The sequence below is a fragment of the Zea mays genome, chromosome 5 (genome assembly GCF_902167145.1).
Source record: "Zea mays cultivar B73 chromosome 5, Zm-B73-REFERENCE-NAM-5.0, whole genome shotgun sequence".
Taxonomy (NCBI): domain Eukaryota; kingdom Viridiplantae; phylum Streptophyta; class Magnoliopsida; order Poales; family Poaceae; genus Zea; species Zea mays.
In genome coordinates, this window is record NC_050100.1 from 7,332,848 (window position 1) to 7,349,582 (window position 16,735).

The 16,735-nt window shown below is 43.2% G+C and overlaps 1 protein-coding gene across 2 annotated transcripts; it reads right to left on the reverse strand.

Moving 5' to 3' along the window:
• Positions 1-1,130: 1,130 nt before the first annotated feature.
• LOC100285409 (ATP-binding cassette sub-family B member 10) lies at positions 1,131-6,841 on the reverse strand. 2 transcript variants are annotated; one of them, NM_001353360.1, is made up of 18 exons: positions 6,795-6,841; positions 6,425-6,716; positions 6,258-6,305; positions 6,086-6,121; positions 5,927-6,001; positions 5,454-5,578; positions 5,078-5,177; positions 4,820-4,991; positions 4,476-4,594; positions 4,172-4,282; positions 3,950-4,094; positions 3,641-3,773; positions 3,465-3,540; positions 3,155-3,220; positions 2,950-3,057; positions 1,968-2,075; positions 1,699-1,896; positions 1,183-1,549 (listed from the first exon to the last, which is right to left on the reverse strand). In NM_001353360.1, exons 2-18 carry the CDS (start codon positions 6,488-6,490, stop codon positions 1,289-1,291), a joined length of 1,947 nt encoding a protein of 648 aa, NP_001340289.1. In that variant the 5' UTR covers positions 6,491-6,716; positions 6,795-6,841; the 3' UTR covers positions 1,183-1,288. The 2 variants fall into 2 exon arrangements, with proteins under 2 accessions (NP_001151774.2, NP_001340289.1); NM_001158302.2 differs by lacking the exon at positions 6,795-6,841 and having other exon boundaries at positions 1,131-1,549; positions 6,425-6,641.
• Between the last annotated feature and the right edge of the window lie 9,894 nt (positions 6,842-16,735).

The window sequence follows — 16,735 nt, forward strand, 5'->3', positions numbered from 1 at the left end:
ACAACCCGTTTTGAATATTTGGTGGACCATCTGTTGCATGCGCCGCCAGATTTTTTAGACGCAAAACGCTTGACGGACAAGTTCTGAGCGCTGTTGTCACCTGAATCAATTCATTCGATACGTCTCCTCGTCAAATACCAATCTACATTCGTATTGTCCATCTGCCAAATCCAAAATTGCAAAAGCTTCATCGTTCGCAAATTTTGGCTGAAGCACATGTGTCGTTGCATGGTACAATCTCATGTGATGCAAAAATTTGGTGCATATGAGATTATGGAAAGGCTTCACATTATCTTCTGTTCAACTTATCCGAGATGTCTATTTCAAATTCAGGTGATGGGTTCAAGTAGATTGTTGTGGTCACAATTACTTAATGAATCATTATATGATGATGTTGAGGATTTCATACTTTCTGCCGCACAAATCATTCATACTGGACTTTTCGGGAGTGAGAAACTAGTTGCTATATGTAGAGACTAAATTGGCCGTGATAGCAACTTAGTAAATTTACCAAGTTGATTTCAGGAGCTGTTGGAGAGGAGATTTTATGAAAACTCTCTAAATTTCTTGTTTAGGGAATACTTTAGGCAACTATTGGAGTTGCTCTAAATATGTTAAAATTTAACATGACACCAGTTTAAGTGGGACCATCAGCGATGACAGATTTGCATTGGACTATGCTAATATATCTTCACTTCTGACATGTTCACGTGCGGCTTTGCATTGGCAATTGTTTAATCTCTAGCTAACTACCAGCCGCGATTGTACATCACCAGCATCCGACATATGGACTATGTTAATATATATTTACCAAAATACTGTCAGACAGTTGTGTAGAGAGTTGGTAAATAGTTGCTAAATGCAGGGAGAAAATGAGGTTAGATAAAATGTAGCTAAATTTAGTAAGTTTATTTAGAGAGTTGTTGGAGAGGAGTTTTAAATTTAGGTACCTAAATTATTTATTTAGAGAGTATTTTGAAAAACTAAGGGAGGGATGTTTCCACACTCCTCAATATTGTCACACACGAATTTATGAATGGGCCTTTGTGTTTCTCTAGAAACTATTTCAGAATTTCAAACGGGCTTGGCCCAATAATCCCAACAGCATAAACACAAAACTGGACCATATGTGTTGGATTAACCAAGTGGGAAATTACTCCTACAACAACCGTAGCATCATGTGATATCCAATGGTTTCGCGTGATTCGCAGTGGCATACGTCAACATCAGGGTTACATACACTTGTGTGGATTCAAATCAACTGTGGTCTTCCTAATAATCGGGGCCGCTATTGCCCATTACTGCTGGGTTCCGCTTCAATTTCGGAGGCCTCGCTGATGCTGCTGGTGGCCTCAAACTTCGGCCCCTGCAGCTGCCTCTTCACCAAGGCCGTGTATATGCCGTCGCGGTCCAGGAGTTCGTCGTGCGTGCCGCTCTCCACGATTAGGCCGTCGGAGATGACGGCGACGGTGTCGGCGCTCTTGACGGTCGAGAGCCGGTGGGCTATCACAAGGACAGTCCTCCCTTTCATCAAGGAGTCCATTGCATCCTGTGGCACATGTAGGGGAAAACCAACGTCACGTTCCAGCTCGCCAAGCAAGAACCAAAGCACATTTAACTGATAAGTAGATCGCGGTTAAGAGTGTGGTTCGTTTCTTGCTGGCACCAGCAGATCAGGAGATGTCCGTTCGTGCTTACCTGTACAAGATATTCGCTTTCAGCATCCAGGGCACTGGTGGCTTCGTCCAGGAGAAGCACTCGTGGGTTCATAAGCAAAGCTCTCGCAATGGCGATCCTCTGCTTCTGCCCGCCGGATAACCTGATCCCCCGCTCGCCGACGACAGTCTTATATTGGTCGGGAAAGCCGCATATGAAGTTGTGTGCATTCGCCATTTTCTGCATCACAGAGACAGTTCACAATCATTTTCTGCGGTCGTGCACTAGTGTTTCTGACTGCAGATACTTACAGCTGCACTCTCAACGTCAGCAAAGTTCGTTGTGCCCTCTAGTCCATAAGCAATATTCTCTTCGATGGTGCAGTTGAAGAGCGTAGGCTCCTGGCTGACAATGCTTACCTGAAATCATCAGTCGATAAACATATGGAAAAATAAGCATCTTCTGTGAAGTGACTATCCGTAATAATCAAGCGCTGTATTGGAACTTGCCAGAAAAAAAAAATCTCATGGTAATTGCATTATAGCAGCGACCATATAGCACAACTTTATCAAGGACTTCCATTTAACTCTACCCCCTGCAGCCCAAATTATAAATTGTTCTAATTTTCTTGAAGAGTCAAAACATCTAACGTTTGAGCAAAGTTATAAATTCTGGATTTGCTTGTCGGTTTGTGAACTGAATGTTGAGCATTACTATTTGGATTTTTTCCAACTAATAATTTGAAAAACCACGAGAGATTTTTTGTTTCAAAAAAGGACACACACAAGGTATGGAACTTTGGCTGTTCAAAAATAGGCATGCCATAATTAGACAAAATTGTCTGAAAATAGAAACCTATAGGTTCTCGTTCAAGTTACAGATTTAGATGGGTAGGTTGCTTCTTTTCATTTTTTTTCAACACTCAGGACTCAGCATTGCATAGTACAGACTATAGAATAGCAAGTGCCATTACAAGTTGAATTTTGAAAAGATGATGATAATGCTGGTTTGAGTTACGAACCAAATACTTTAACATTCCTCAATGCATCAATTTCCATACCAGTGCTACTTCAAATTACTGTTCAAACTGGCCAAAATTACTGGAATTGCCAGAGCCTAGACTATTAGATGAAGCAACAAAATGGAATTTTGGCACAAATAAAAGGATCGAACTAGACAGTTCAGAACAATAATGTATCATCCACCACCAGTATTGTGAACCTTGCAACACTATCCTAGCTCAGATAATATAACTTTTCCACAATATAACTACAAATTAGTTGCATGATATACCTTGCTGTGAAGATATTGATGTGAAATTTCTACCAACGGTACTCCATTAAGCAAGATCCTTCCCTTTAGAGGGTCATAAAACCGCTCAATCAAATTTGCTATTGTGGTCTGCAAAAGTTAATGTTATAATTGAGGCCACAGTTTGAAAACACTTTGTACTTTAAGATAAAGTGTGTCATGTCAGTATGGGCAAAAAAACTCTTACTTTACCACCACCACTTGGCCCAACAAGTGCAACCTTTGAACCTGGTGCTAGCTTCAGAGTTATTCCCTGCAATATTGTTGACAGTAGGCATAAGCTCAGCTACAATGCTCACCATGATGAGAACTGGCCACTAGTACAACAAAGATAATTCAAGCTAATGTCCTCACAAAAAATAATAATAATTCAAGCTAATGATGAAATTCCCATATATGTCATCCTAAAAAAATCCCATTTGCACCAATCAAAACACAATGTTTTTGAAACAAAAACTAAGAACTTTTGTTGACGTTGTACTGTGAGCTCGAGGTACCTTAAGAATCATATGAGATGGGCGAGAAGGATATGCAAACCAGACATCATCAAGCTCAACTTCCCCATCCTTTTCACTACAAAATAAATGTTCATTAATTAAAGGTGCTGCACACTACTATCGAATAAGTAGAACCACTCTAGAAAGATGATAAACAAATAAACTAAGTAACTAACTTTATTGGACATTTGTCCCCAGAGTTTGTCATTGACGAAACACGGTCCAAAAGTTGAAAAACCCTACGGCTTGCACCAGAGGCTTTCATTACAGTTGTGTATAGTCCTGACAAGGCAGATACTGACGAACCAACTGCATGCACACAAGAAATCGAATTGTTCATAAATATATATAAACCATACATGATACATTTAAAAACAAATATGCCACGCTGTGTAAACGAAGATTATATGCTTCTTTCAAAATTTACAGCGACAAATCAGACACAATGCTAGGTTCAACATAAATACTGTTAAGCTGGAAAGTACCTGTAAGGCTGTATAAGATGAATGATGTAAGAGAGCCAGTTGTCATGTAACCATTGATGGTTAAGTTGGCGCCATAAATAACAACAATAACCACAGACATGGTTGATGCAGCGTTAAGCCCTCCAGAAAACAAGCCAACAACTTTCTACAAATGATTGCATAGAATCAGACCATTGATCTATGGAATGTGGTGATATTTTACATAAATGTTAGGGCACTCACAGCTTGTTTGAGACCAAGTTTAAGTGTCTCCTCTACTTTTTCACCATAGCGTGAAATCTCATGATATTCCTGAGCAAAGGATCTTACTGTGCGGATGGCACCAAAAGATTCCTGAATGGTAGTAGATAGACTTATATCAAGGCATAAATCGAAAGAAAAAACAGTTCTGTTATATGCATGCAATCCGAAGTCAAAACACCAATTTGCTTATTTTTTGTGACAATACCCAAATAAAGGGTTAGAGGAAACCTTCTCACATGTTGATTAGTGAATTACAAACCACAAGATGCTCTCGTATACAAACCTCAGCTATGGATGAAGCTACAGCAGCAGCAGCTTGTGTTTGATGTGAAAGCTCACGAAGAAAACGTCCAAATCTACGCACAGCAACTGATATAACCGGGACAATTACAAGTGCCAGCACTGTGCAGATAGCAAGCAATGAGATTGACTTGATCATATGCAGAGAGTTTACAAAAAATTACTAAAAGTGCTCAAATAAATTTTGATGGTTTGACATTATCACATGCCCAGACATGTTCCTTTGCAGAGTTCAGCTAAGCATACAAACTTTTGTGATAAACCTTCCAAAGCAGAATAAATTGTCAACTGAGTTCTATATATATAGTACAAACTTGTTTTACTTACATGTTAACTTCCATGAAGTTGAAAACATGAAACCAAGACCAATAGCTGTAGTAGTAACATTGCGCAGTGCCTCTGATAGGTTGGTTGTAGCAGCATTCTTTATTATTTGTGTATCTTCAGAAAGCCTGCTTAAGAGCTCTCCTGTTCTAGTCACATCAAAAAACGCTATTTCCTGCGGAGGCACAAGTCTTAAGAGTAAGAATGTTGCTGGGTGCAGGACGATACATGATAAACTTTGAATAGAACAAACTTGCTTGCCTGGTTTATGAGATGGCTGAACAAGTCTTTCCTTAGTCGAGCGACTACTCTCTCACTAGCAGAATTGAATAACCATGCCCGAAGAGCCGTGCAAACTGAACTGAAACAAGGCAAGACATGTTTTTTTAATGATTTAAAGCATCCACAAAAAACAACTTGTTATATTATATAAGCAGAACTCTGATTTCTAAATGAGAAAGTATCTATTCAAGAAAAAATGGAAAATGTTGAGTGAATATGATTTAATTAGTACAGAGTAAGATTGCGGCATAACTCGATCCAGTAAAAAAAATAAACAAACAGAAGCTTGTAAAGTTTCAGTACTGAGCATCTCTGATGATTTCTCAAAGTCAACTTTTCAGAGAAAAAAAGATACCCGACTAAGACGATTGTCACAATGTACAAAATTGTGCCCTTCACATCCTCCAGGGCTTGCGCCTTATCTTCTGGGCGCCGAACATCTCTTGACACAATGTCAATTATCTTGCCACCATATTTGGGCTGTAGGACATCACAAGATGATCCATGCATTATGACATGAAAACAAATGTTCGATGGCCATGCTCTTTAATAATGAAACAACAATTGCCCTGAAAGTGGTTGTATTCTATTCATCACTGGACACTGATTCATACGAACTACAGTATGAACAAAAGCCTCTAAATATCTACAAATATGCATGCTAATTGTTATCAGAGGAACCAAATTTCTGCATGATGTGCTCAAGTCAATCAAGTCCTCATGAAGACAGAAAAGTCTTAGCAGCTATCCTTGTTCCAAAAAGTAGAAAAGACGACCAAAAAAACTTAGCATCAATAGTTTTCTTTCCATCAAGTGACAGGTACCTACAACGAGAAGGTTACTGAGGGAGGCGACGAGCAGAGCCGCTGTGGCGAGGACCAGCTTTCCGGCGTCATGTTTCGCCTGCAAACCGGCGCTCATCCGTTCAGCATGACCAACATCACCACAAGAGAAGAAAAAAAATTCAAGAGAGAAGCGCTCACTCACAAGTTTGATGACCCGACAGAAGCCGACGTTCGCTGGCTGAGAGAATCCCAATTGTACATACAGCAATAAAAAATAGAGATAGGCGAGGATTAGTTATCTGGCCGGCGGTTGTCCCTGCGCGGCAGATGTGGAAAGGAAGGGATAGGAGGGCAGGGGCTGGGCGCCTTCTAACCTGGACGTCGCTGCCCTCTTCCAGGTCCGAGAGCGCCCTTGACGTCTCCTGCAAGGCACCGCAAGCACCAGCTCGATCATCAGAAACCAAATTCGAATAGGAAATCCCTGCGGCTGGGCGACAGAGAGAGAGAGAGAAGAGGAGGTCGCGGTGCGCCTACGGCCTACCCCGTCGCCGAGGAGGGGGACACGGTTCGCCTTGGGCGCCGTCTTGATGCGCATATTCTTCCCCATCGCCGCCGCCCCTGGGTCCGCGCGCCGAGGAGAGCCAGTCACTCACGCCCGCCCCCACGCACGCACTGGCCCGACGCGGCAGCGAGGCGGCGAACGAGGTGGAGTGAGGTGAGGACCGTGAGGTTGTGAGGTGAGAGACCGTGAGAGGGAGACGAGCCGCGGGAGGGTCACGAGACGGGACGAGCGGACCTGCTTTTGTTGTTGCGTAGCGCCGTGCGGGTGCGGCCTGCGACGCAGTGGCTGGTCAGCTGGTGATCTCGTTCACATGGCACAGGGAGCTGGGGAAGAGGAGAGGGGCACGTACGACAAAGTCCAAGAAGCCGGGGGACGGCCGCGACTGAGACAGGCGGCTTCCGCCGTCGTCCCCGGTACCGGTAGCAGTCGAGTACTAGAGGTTAAGTGCGTGCCCACTTGGATTTTTTTCAGCTTTATTATAAGAACGAGTGATTAGGGATCTATGGCTTGATCGTTGTCCTGATGACCCATGTCGCATATGAATGTTTTCTGTTGCGATATACCAGATACCAGACAGAAATTCCTTGCTATTCAGAATCGGGAAATAGTTTTTTTTAGCGGAAATACGTATGTAGACATATATCACGCTATGGGGCCGTTCGTTTCTCTAGAAATGGACTAGGATTCTTTCCAACATATTAAAACTTATATAAATAGAGAAACAATCTGGCTAGAATCGTTTTGGATCTCCAATCCGCGAAAAACGAACAGGGCCTACGTTGTCTTAAATCTGTGTTAGCAATCGAGGGTCAGTTTAACGGACAAATATAACGTGACGTCTATATATACAATCTATTTTATAAACTAAGTTCTCTATTTTTTTTAGCTAAACAAAACTTATGTAACAAATTACATAAATAAATTGTATATGTATAACTTTGATTTTAAAAACTTTTGGTGTTTATATATACAATCTATTTATTGTAAAAACTTTTGATGTGTTGGCTAATCCTCCAAACGAGGAGAAGCTGGACTGGTATCCATTATCTAAAAAATATGTATAACTTTGATTTTAACTGAATATGTATTGTTATATTACTATCGCCGAGAGATGTGACTTTGGTTTTAAACTTATCGACTAACCTAATAACTAAGCTACGAAGATCGAGCTCATATAGCCAAAATCACGCCTAATAATAACATGGCGTGCCTGGCAACTCGAGATGGATGGAAGTGGTAGGTAGGCAACGGCCCGAGTATGTCGACATTCCCGGCCTCAACCGGGGCAGGCGTTGGCGTTGAGCAGCCATTAACGAGAACGCGCCGGTCGCACGTGTGGCTAAGGAACTGGCACCTGTAACCGCACGAAGCATGGCATATAATGAACAGTACGCGCCCATGGCAGCATAAATCACGCCGCCCGTGATTCGGTATGGCCACATGAATTCTTTCTTTTTTGTTTTATTTCTGCTTAGCTGTTCCTCTTTATTTGGAGGAAGACAATTGCATTGTCAACGATACAAAACCAGACTACAATAGGCATTACTCTGCCGCAAAATCAAAATGTCCATGCACACTTCGATCCTTGGGTCTCCACCCCGAGCGGGTTCAGTGTCCACCATGAGAAGCCATGGAGGTCGTAGCCTTCACTCTTGCAGGTCTACAACCGCAGTATGGTTCCGAGTGTGTCACGAAGATTTTGTATCGTCTGCTGTTCTCATAGCGCACCTAAAACAATTACAGAAGACAGTCGAGAAAAAAAAAGCTATGTTTACCTGCTTCAGTCATTGCGAGAAAATAAAAACACTAGCGGCGCAGAGTGTAAATAAACACAATTGTGGGGCTTGTCTGTCATCAGCCTGTGGTGTGGTGCACACCCGGAGGAAGAGGGACCTAAACCTAATGCACCAAATGCAGTATTAGACCAAGTATCCTCTCTGCAAGCTTTAAAAGTTAAGTTACTCTGCAAGAGCTAGAGAAAAGATTCTGCCGCATACTTCGTTTTGCCCTTTCAGTCCCTTTCCTTGCCTGCCCATCACCACTGAACAGCTCCCGATCGAACTCCCTCCAAGGCATCATTTGTACTTGACCCAGCCAGCCCATTTCCTGCTACATTTTATGATACTAGAGCTAGTGGTGAAATGTCAATTGCCTTACGAAATGGTATTGGTACAGTGTTGCCGGCAGCATAGATTGACCAGACCTACAAAGAAGGCATAGAAATGCTAGGACTGTGTTCCAGTTAAAGGTGGGATTCCTTTTGATTCCTGTATGTTAGGACGATCATCTAAACCCCGATCTTTATTGGCATCACTATCACCTGTGTTCTCCACCCTATTGATAAGATCTGTGATGGGATAAATAATAACTTCTTACTAAACTGCTTCCTATGACTGAAAACACGAACAATAAGATAAATTTATGTTTCTCATACCAAAGACTTGAAATAAGTTGCGTTCTCTTTGGATCACGTGTGAAAGAATTGATGCTACCAAAGCTGGGTATGAAGTATGAACTCTGTTCTTAGGAAAATGGGTGATTCTGCCACTTCGTCGCCATCTTCAGTATGCACAATCATAATACCAAAATCACCTATATGGAAAATAATAACAGCCGTTTCTAAGCAAATAACAATAATAGCATACTATCTCTGATCCCAAACATAAATCCATATATATAGGTTTGGTTAAACTCCCAAGTCAAACCTTTTTAACTTGGACCATCAGTTTGTAAATTAAATATAGATAGATATATACCACAAAGGAAAGGACCGGCACAATGGTGAGAAGTCTCTCCACTGAGCCAAAAGGTCCTGGGCTCAAGCAGACTCTTCGCAAAATGCAGGGGTAAGGCTTGCCTTGGTTATTTCTTCTTTTTCTCATCAACAGCTCTAAGAGTTATAGTTGCACTTAGACTGCAGCCATCAAAGACACATTTATTTCGATGATTTCATAAAGTCCAAAGCTCCCAATATGATGAGAGTCAAGACCCTTTTTGGTAAGACCATAGATTTCTCTCCCTACCTCTTCCACCAACCCAAAAAGGAGTCTACACGCGGCTGTGGTGCCAGAGAATAAAGACCAAATTTCCTCAATAAAAGGTACCGAAATTCCCTTGAGAATGAGCATTTCACAAGAAGATGGTCCAAAGTTTCTTCCTCTTGGTCACATAAGAGACACTTCTCCGGGTGATTCAAACCTCGTTTTGCCATCCTATCAGTTGTCCAGCATTGTTTCTGGGCAATCAACCTTATGAAAAACGACATTTTGGCAAGGCCAATGACTTCCAAATTCTTTTATAATGACTAAAAGCCACATATCCCAAGAACAAGCCTTCATATGCACATTTGGCTAGGTATGTATCGTTTGGAGCAATATTGAAAAATATGCTTATCTTCAACCTCATGCTGCAGTTCGAATCCTGAAATCAGATCCTGAAAGGGAATTAGGCTTACACCTAGTCCCTAATTAATTTTGGTGGTTGAATTGCCCAACACAAACATTTGGACTAACTAAGTTTGCCCGAGTGTATAGATTACACAGGTGAAAAAGGTTCACACTCAGCCAATAAAAAGACCAAGTTTTGGATTCAACAAAGGAGCTAAGTAGGAACCGAAGGCCCTCTGGTCTGGGAGCACCGGACTGTCCGGTGCACACCGGACAGTGTCCGGTGCACCACCGGACAGTGTCCGGTGCACCAGAGGACTCCAGCTCAAACTCGCCACCTTCGGGAATTTCCAGAGGCGACTCCGCTATAATTCACCGGACTGTCCGGTGTACACCGGACAGTGTCCGGTGCGCCAAGGGAGGTCGGCCTCAGGAACTCGCCTGCTTCGGGAAACTCCAACGGCTAGTCCACTATAATTCACCGGACTGTCCGGTGTGCACCGGACTGTCCGGTGCGACTCCGGAGCAACGGCTATCTCCGCGCCAACGGCTCTCTGCAGAGCAATAAATGCGCGCGCAGCGCGCACAGGAGTCAGAATCGCCCATGCTGGCACACCGGACAGCAAACAGTACATGTCCGGTGTGCACCGGACACCCAGGCGGGCCCACAAGTCAGAAGCTCCAACGGTCAGAATCCAACGGCAGTGATGACGTGGCAGGGGGCACCGGACTGTCCGGTGCGCCATCGAACAGACAGCCTTCCAACGGCCACTTTTGGTGGTTGGGGCTATAAATACCCCAACCACCCCACCATTCATTGCATCCAAGTTTTCCCACTTCTCAACCACTTACAAGAGCTAGGCATTCAATTCTAGACACACCAAAGAGATCAAATCCTCTCCATATTCCATACAACGCCCTAGTGACTAGAGAGAGAGATTTGCTTGTGTTCTTTCGAGCTCTTGCGCTTGGATTGCTTCCTTCTTTCTTGATTCTTTCTTGTGATCAAACACTCACTTGTAATTGAGGCAAGAGGCACCAATCGTGTGGTGGCCCTTGCGGGAAGTTTGATTCCCAAGTGATTTGAGAAGAGAAGCTCACTCGGTCCAAGGGACCGTTTGAGAGAGGGAAGGGTTGAAAGAGACCCGGCCTTTGTGGCCTCCTCAACGGGGAGTAGATTTGAGAGAACCGAACCTCGGTAAAACAAATCCGCGTGTCTCACTTCATTATTTGCTTGCGATTTGTTTTCCGCCCTCTCTCGTGGACTCGATTATATTTCTAACGCTAACCCGGCTTGTAGTTGTGATTATTTTTGAGAATTTCAGTTTCGCCCTATTCACCCCCCCTCTAGGCGACTATCAATTGGTATCAGAGCCCGGTGCTTCATTAGAGCCTAACCGCTCGAAGTGATGTCGGGAGATCACGCCAAGAAGGAGATGGAGACCGGCGAAAAGCCCACTACAAGCCACGGGAGCACTTCATCGGAAGAGTCACGCACCAAGAGGAAGGAGAAGAAGGACTCCTCCAAACGGAAGGAGAAAAGATCTTCCTATTCTCACCACAAAGAGAAGAAGGAAAAATCTTCTTCTCACAAGTCGCATCGGAAAGGCGACAAGCACAAGAGGATGAGGAAAGTGGTCTACTACGAGACCGACACTTCTACAACATCGACCTCCGACTCCGATGCGCCCTCCGTAACTTCTAAACGCCAAGAGCGTAAGAAGTTTAGTAAGATCCCCTTACACTATCCTCGTACATCTAGACATACTCCATTACTTTCCGTTCCATTAGGCAAACCGCCAACCTTTGACGGTGAAGATTATGCTAGGTGGAGTGATTTAATGAAATTTCATCTAACCTCACTCCACAAAAGTATATGGAATGTTGTTGAGTTTGGAGCACAGGTACCATCAATAGGGGATGAGGATTACGATGAGGACGAGGTGGCCCAAATTGAGCACTTCAACTCCCAAGCCACAACCATACTCTTGGCCTCTCTAAATAGAGAGGAGTACAACAAGGTGCAAGGGTTGAAGAGTGCAAAGGAAATTTGGGACCTCCTCAAGACCGCGCACGAGGGTGATGAACTAACAAAGATCACCAAGCGGGAAACGATCGAGGGGGCGCTCGGTCGCTTTCGACTTCGCCAAGGGGAAGAGCCACAAGACATGTACAACCGGCTCAAGACTTTGGTGAACCAAGTGCGCAACCTCGGGAGCAAGAAGTGGGATGACCACGAGGTGGTTAAGGTTATTCTTAGATCACTCATTTTCCTTAACCCCACTCAAGTTCAATTAATTCGTGGTAATCCTAGATATACTCAAATGACCCCCGAGGAAGTTATCGAGAATTTTGTGAGCTTTGAATGTATGATCAAGGGCTCAAAGAAGATCAACGAGCTTGATGAATCCTCCACGCCCGAAGCACAACCGGTGGCATTCAAGGCGACGGAGGAGAAGAAGGAGGAGTCTACATCGAGTAGACAACCAATTGACGCCTCCAAGCTCGACAATGAGGAGATGGCTTTAATCATCAAAAGCTTTCGCCAAATCCTCAAGCAACGGAAGGAGAAGGATTACAAATCCCGTTCCAAGAAGGTTTGCTACAAGTGTGGTAAGCCCGGTCATTTCATTGCAAAATGTCCTATATCTAGTGACAGTGACAGGGGCGACGACAAGAAGGGAAAGAGGAGAGAAAAGAAGAGGTACTACAAGAAGAAGGGCGGCGATGCCCATGTTTGCCGGGAATGGGACTCGGACGAGAGCTCCACCGACTCCTCCTCCGACGAGGACGCCGCCAACATCGCCGTCACCAAAGGACTCCTCTTCCCCAACGTCAGCCACAAGTGCCTCATGGCAAAGGACGGCAAAAAGAAGAAGGTTAAATTCAAATCCTCCACTAAATATGAATCCTCTAGTGATGATAATGCTAGTAATGAGGAGAATAATTTGCGTACCCTTTTTGCCGATCTTAACATGCAACAAAAGGAAAAATTAAATGAATTAATTAGTGCCATCCATGAGAAGGATGATCTCTTGGACTCCCAAGAGGACTTCCTAATCAAGGAAAACAAAAAGCATGTTAAGGTTAAAAATGCTTATGCTCAACAAGTTGAAAAATATGAAAAACTGTCTAGTGAGCTAAGCACTTGCCATGAGACTATAGACAACCTTAGAAATGAAAATGCTAGATTAATTGCTAAGATTGATTCTCATGTTTGTGTTGCTTCAATTCCCAATCTTAGAAATGATAATGATGATTTGCTTGCTAAGATTAAGGAATTAAATGATTCTCTTGCTAGCCTTAGAGTAGAAAATGAAAATTTGATTGCTAAGGCTAAAGATTTTAATGTTTGCAATACTACTATTTCCAACCTTAGAACTAAGAATGATATGTTGCATGCTAAGGTTGTAGAATTAAAATCTTGCAAACCCTCTACATCTACCGTTGAGCACACTTCTATTTGCACTAGATGTAGAGATGTTGATATCAATGCTATTCATGATCACATGGCTTTAATTAAACAACAAAATGATCATATAGCGATATTAGATGCTAAAATTGCCGAGCACAACTTAGAAAATGAAAAATTTAAATTTGCTCGTAGCATGCTTTATAATGGGAGACGCCCTGGCATCAAGGATGGCATTGGCTTCCAAAGGAGAGACAATGTCAAACTTAATGCCCCTCCAAAGAACTTATCTAACTTTGTTAAGGGCAAGGCTCCCATGCCTCAGGATAACGAGGGTTACATTTTATACCCTGCCGGTTATCCCGAGAGCAAAATTAGGAAAATTCATTCTAGGAAGTCTCACTCTGGCCCTAATCATGCTTTTATGTATAAGGGTGAGACATCTAGCTCTAGGCAACCAACTCATGCTAAATTGCCTAGAAAGAAAACTCCTAATGCATCAAATGATCATGCTATTTCATTTAAAACTTTTGATGCATCCTATGTTTTGACTAACAAATCCAGCAAGGTCGTTGCCAAGTTTGTTGGAGACAAACACAAGGTGTCAAAGACTTGTGTTTGGGTACCCAAAGTTCTTGTTTCTAATGCCAAAGGACCCAAAACAGTTTGGGTACCTAAAGTCAAGAACTAAACTTGTTTTGTAGGTTTATGCATCCGGGGGCTCAAGTTGGATACTCGACAGCGGGTGCACAAACCACATGACAGGGGAGAAAAGGATGTTCTCCTCATATGAGAAAAACCAAGATCCCCAAAGAGCAATCACATTCGGGGATGGAAATCAAGGTTTGGTCAAATGACTTGGTAAAATTGCTATATCTCCTGACCATTCTATTTCCAATGTTTTTCTTGTTGATTCTTTAGATTACAATTTGCTTTCCGTATCTCAATTATGCCAAATGGGCTACAACTGTCTATTTACTGATGTAGGTGTTACTGTCTTTAGAAGAAGTGATGATTCAATAGCATTCAAGGGAGTGTTAGAGGGTCAGCTATACTTGGTGGATTTTGATAGAGCTGAACTCGACACTTGCTTGATTGCTAAGACTAACATGGGTTGGCTCTGGCACCGCCGACTAGCCCATGTTGGGATGAAGAATCTTCATAAGCTTCTAAAGGGAGAGCACATTTTAGGACTAACAAATGTTCATTTTGAGAAAGACAGGATTTGTAGCGCATGCCGAGCCGGGAAGCAAGTTGGCACCCATCATCCACACAAGAACATCATGACGACCGACAGGCCGCTTGAGCTACTCCACATGGATCTATTCGGCCCGATTGCTTACATAAGCATCGGCGGGAGTAAGTATTGTCTTGTAATAGTGGATGATTATTCTCGCTTCACTTGGGTATTCTTTTTACAGGAAAAAATCTCAAACCCAAGAGACCTTAAAGGGATTCTTGAGACGGGCTCAAAATGAGTTCGGCTTAAGGATCAAGAAAATAAGAAGCGACAACGGGACGGAGTTCAAGAACTCTCAAATTGAAGGCTTTCTTGAGGAGGAGGGCATCAAGCATGAGTTCTCTTCTCCCTACACGCCACAACAAAATGGTGTAGTGGAGAGGAAGAATCGAACTCTATTGGATATGGCTAGAACCATGCTTGATGAATACAAGACTTCGGATCGGTTTTGGGCGGAGGCAGTCAACACTGCTTGCTACGCCATCAACCGGTTGTATCTACACCGAATCCTCAAGAAGACATCATATGAACTCCTAACCGGTAAAAAGCCCAACGTTTCATATTTTAGAGTCTTTGGTAGCAAATGCTTTATTCTTGTTAAAAGAGGTAGAAAATCTAAATTTGCTCCTAAGACTGTAGAAGGCTTTTTACTAGGATATGACTCAAACACAAGGGCATATAGGGTCTTTAACAAGTCCACTGGACTAGTTGAAGTCTCATGTGACGTTGTGTTTGATGAGACTAATGGCTCTCAAGTAGAGCAAGTTGATCTTGATGAGATAGGTGAAGAAGAGGCTCCATGCATCGCGCTAAGGAACATGTCCATTGGGGATGTGTGTCCTAAGGAATCCAAAGAGCCTTCAAATGCACAAGATCAACCTTCCTCCTCCATGCAAGCATCTCCACCAACTCAAAATGAGGATGAAGCTCAAGTTGATGAAATAGAAGATCAAGCAAATGAGCCACCTCAAGATGACGACAATGATCAAGGGGGAGATACAAACGATCAAGACAAGGAGGATGAAGAGCAAAGACCGCCACACCCAAGAGTCCACCAAGCAATACAACGAGATCACCCCGTCGACACCATCCTCGGCGACATTCAAAAGGGGGTAACCACTAGATCTCGCGTTGCACATTTTTGTGAACATTACTCTTTTGTTTCCTCTATTGAGCCACACAGGGTGGAGGAAGCACTTCAAGATTCGGATTGGGTGGTGGCGATGCAAGAGGAGCTCAACAATTTCACGAGGAATGAGGTATGGCATTTGGTTCCACGTCCTAACCAAAATGTTGTAGGAACCAAATGGGTCTTCCGCAACAAGCAAGATGAGCATGGTGTGGTGACAAGGAACAAAGCACGACTTGTGGCCAAGGGATACTCCCAAGTCGAAGGTTTGGATTTCGGTGAAACCTATGCACCCGTAGCTAGGCTTGAGTCAATACGAATATTATTAGCCTATGCTACTTACCATGGCTTTAAGCTTTATCAAATGGACGTGAAAAGTGCCTTCCTCAACGGACCAATCAAGGAAGAGGTCTATGTTGAGCAACCTCCCGGCTTTGAAGACAGTGAGTACCGTAACCATGTCTATAGGCTCTCTAAGGCGCTTTACGGGCTCAAGCAAGCCCCAAGAGCATGGTATGAATGCCTTAGAGATTTCCTTATTGCTAATGGCTTCAAAGTCGGCAAAGCCGATCCTACACTCTTTACTAAAACTCTTGAAAATGATTTGTTTGTATGCCAAATCTATGTCGATGATATTATATTTGGGTCTACTAACGAGTCTACATGCGAAGAATTTAGTAGGATCATGACACAGAAATTCGAGATGTCTATGATGGGGGAGTTGAAGTATTTCTTAGGATTTCAAGTGAAGCAACTCCAAGAAGGCACCTTCATTAGCCAAACGAAGTATACTCAAGACATTCTTGCTAAGTTTGGGATGAAGGATGCCAAACCCATCAAGACACCCATGGGAACTAATGGGCATCTCGATCTCGACACGGGAGGTAAGTCCGTGGATCAAAAGGTATACCGGTCGATGATAGGTTCATTGCTTTATTTATGTGCATCTCGACCAGACATTATGCTTTCTGTTTGCATGTGTGCAAGATTCCAACCCGACCCTAAGGAATCCCACCTTACGGCCGTAAAACGAATCTTGAGATATTTGGCTTATACTCCTAAGTTTGGGCTTTGGTACCCTCGGGGATCCACATTTGATTTGATTGGTTATTCGGATGCCGAT

Coding starts and splice junctions, on each gene's coding strand:
- LOC100285409 (NM_001158302.2), bottom strand. CDS start 6,490: ATGGGGAAGAATATGCGCATCAAGACGGCGCCCAAGGCGAACCGTGTC. Junction 4,283..4,475: donor TAGCTTCATCCATAGCTGAG/GTTTGTATACGA, acceptor ACTACCATTCAG/GAATCTTTTGGTGCCATCCG. Junction 3,774..3,949: donor CATCTTATACAGCCTTACAG/GTACTTTCCAGC, acceptor GTGTGCATGCAG/TTGGTTCGTCAGTATCTGCC.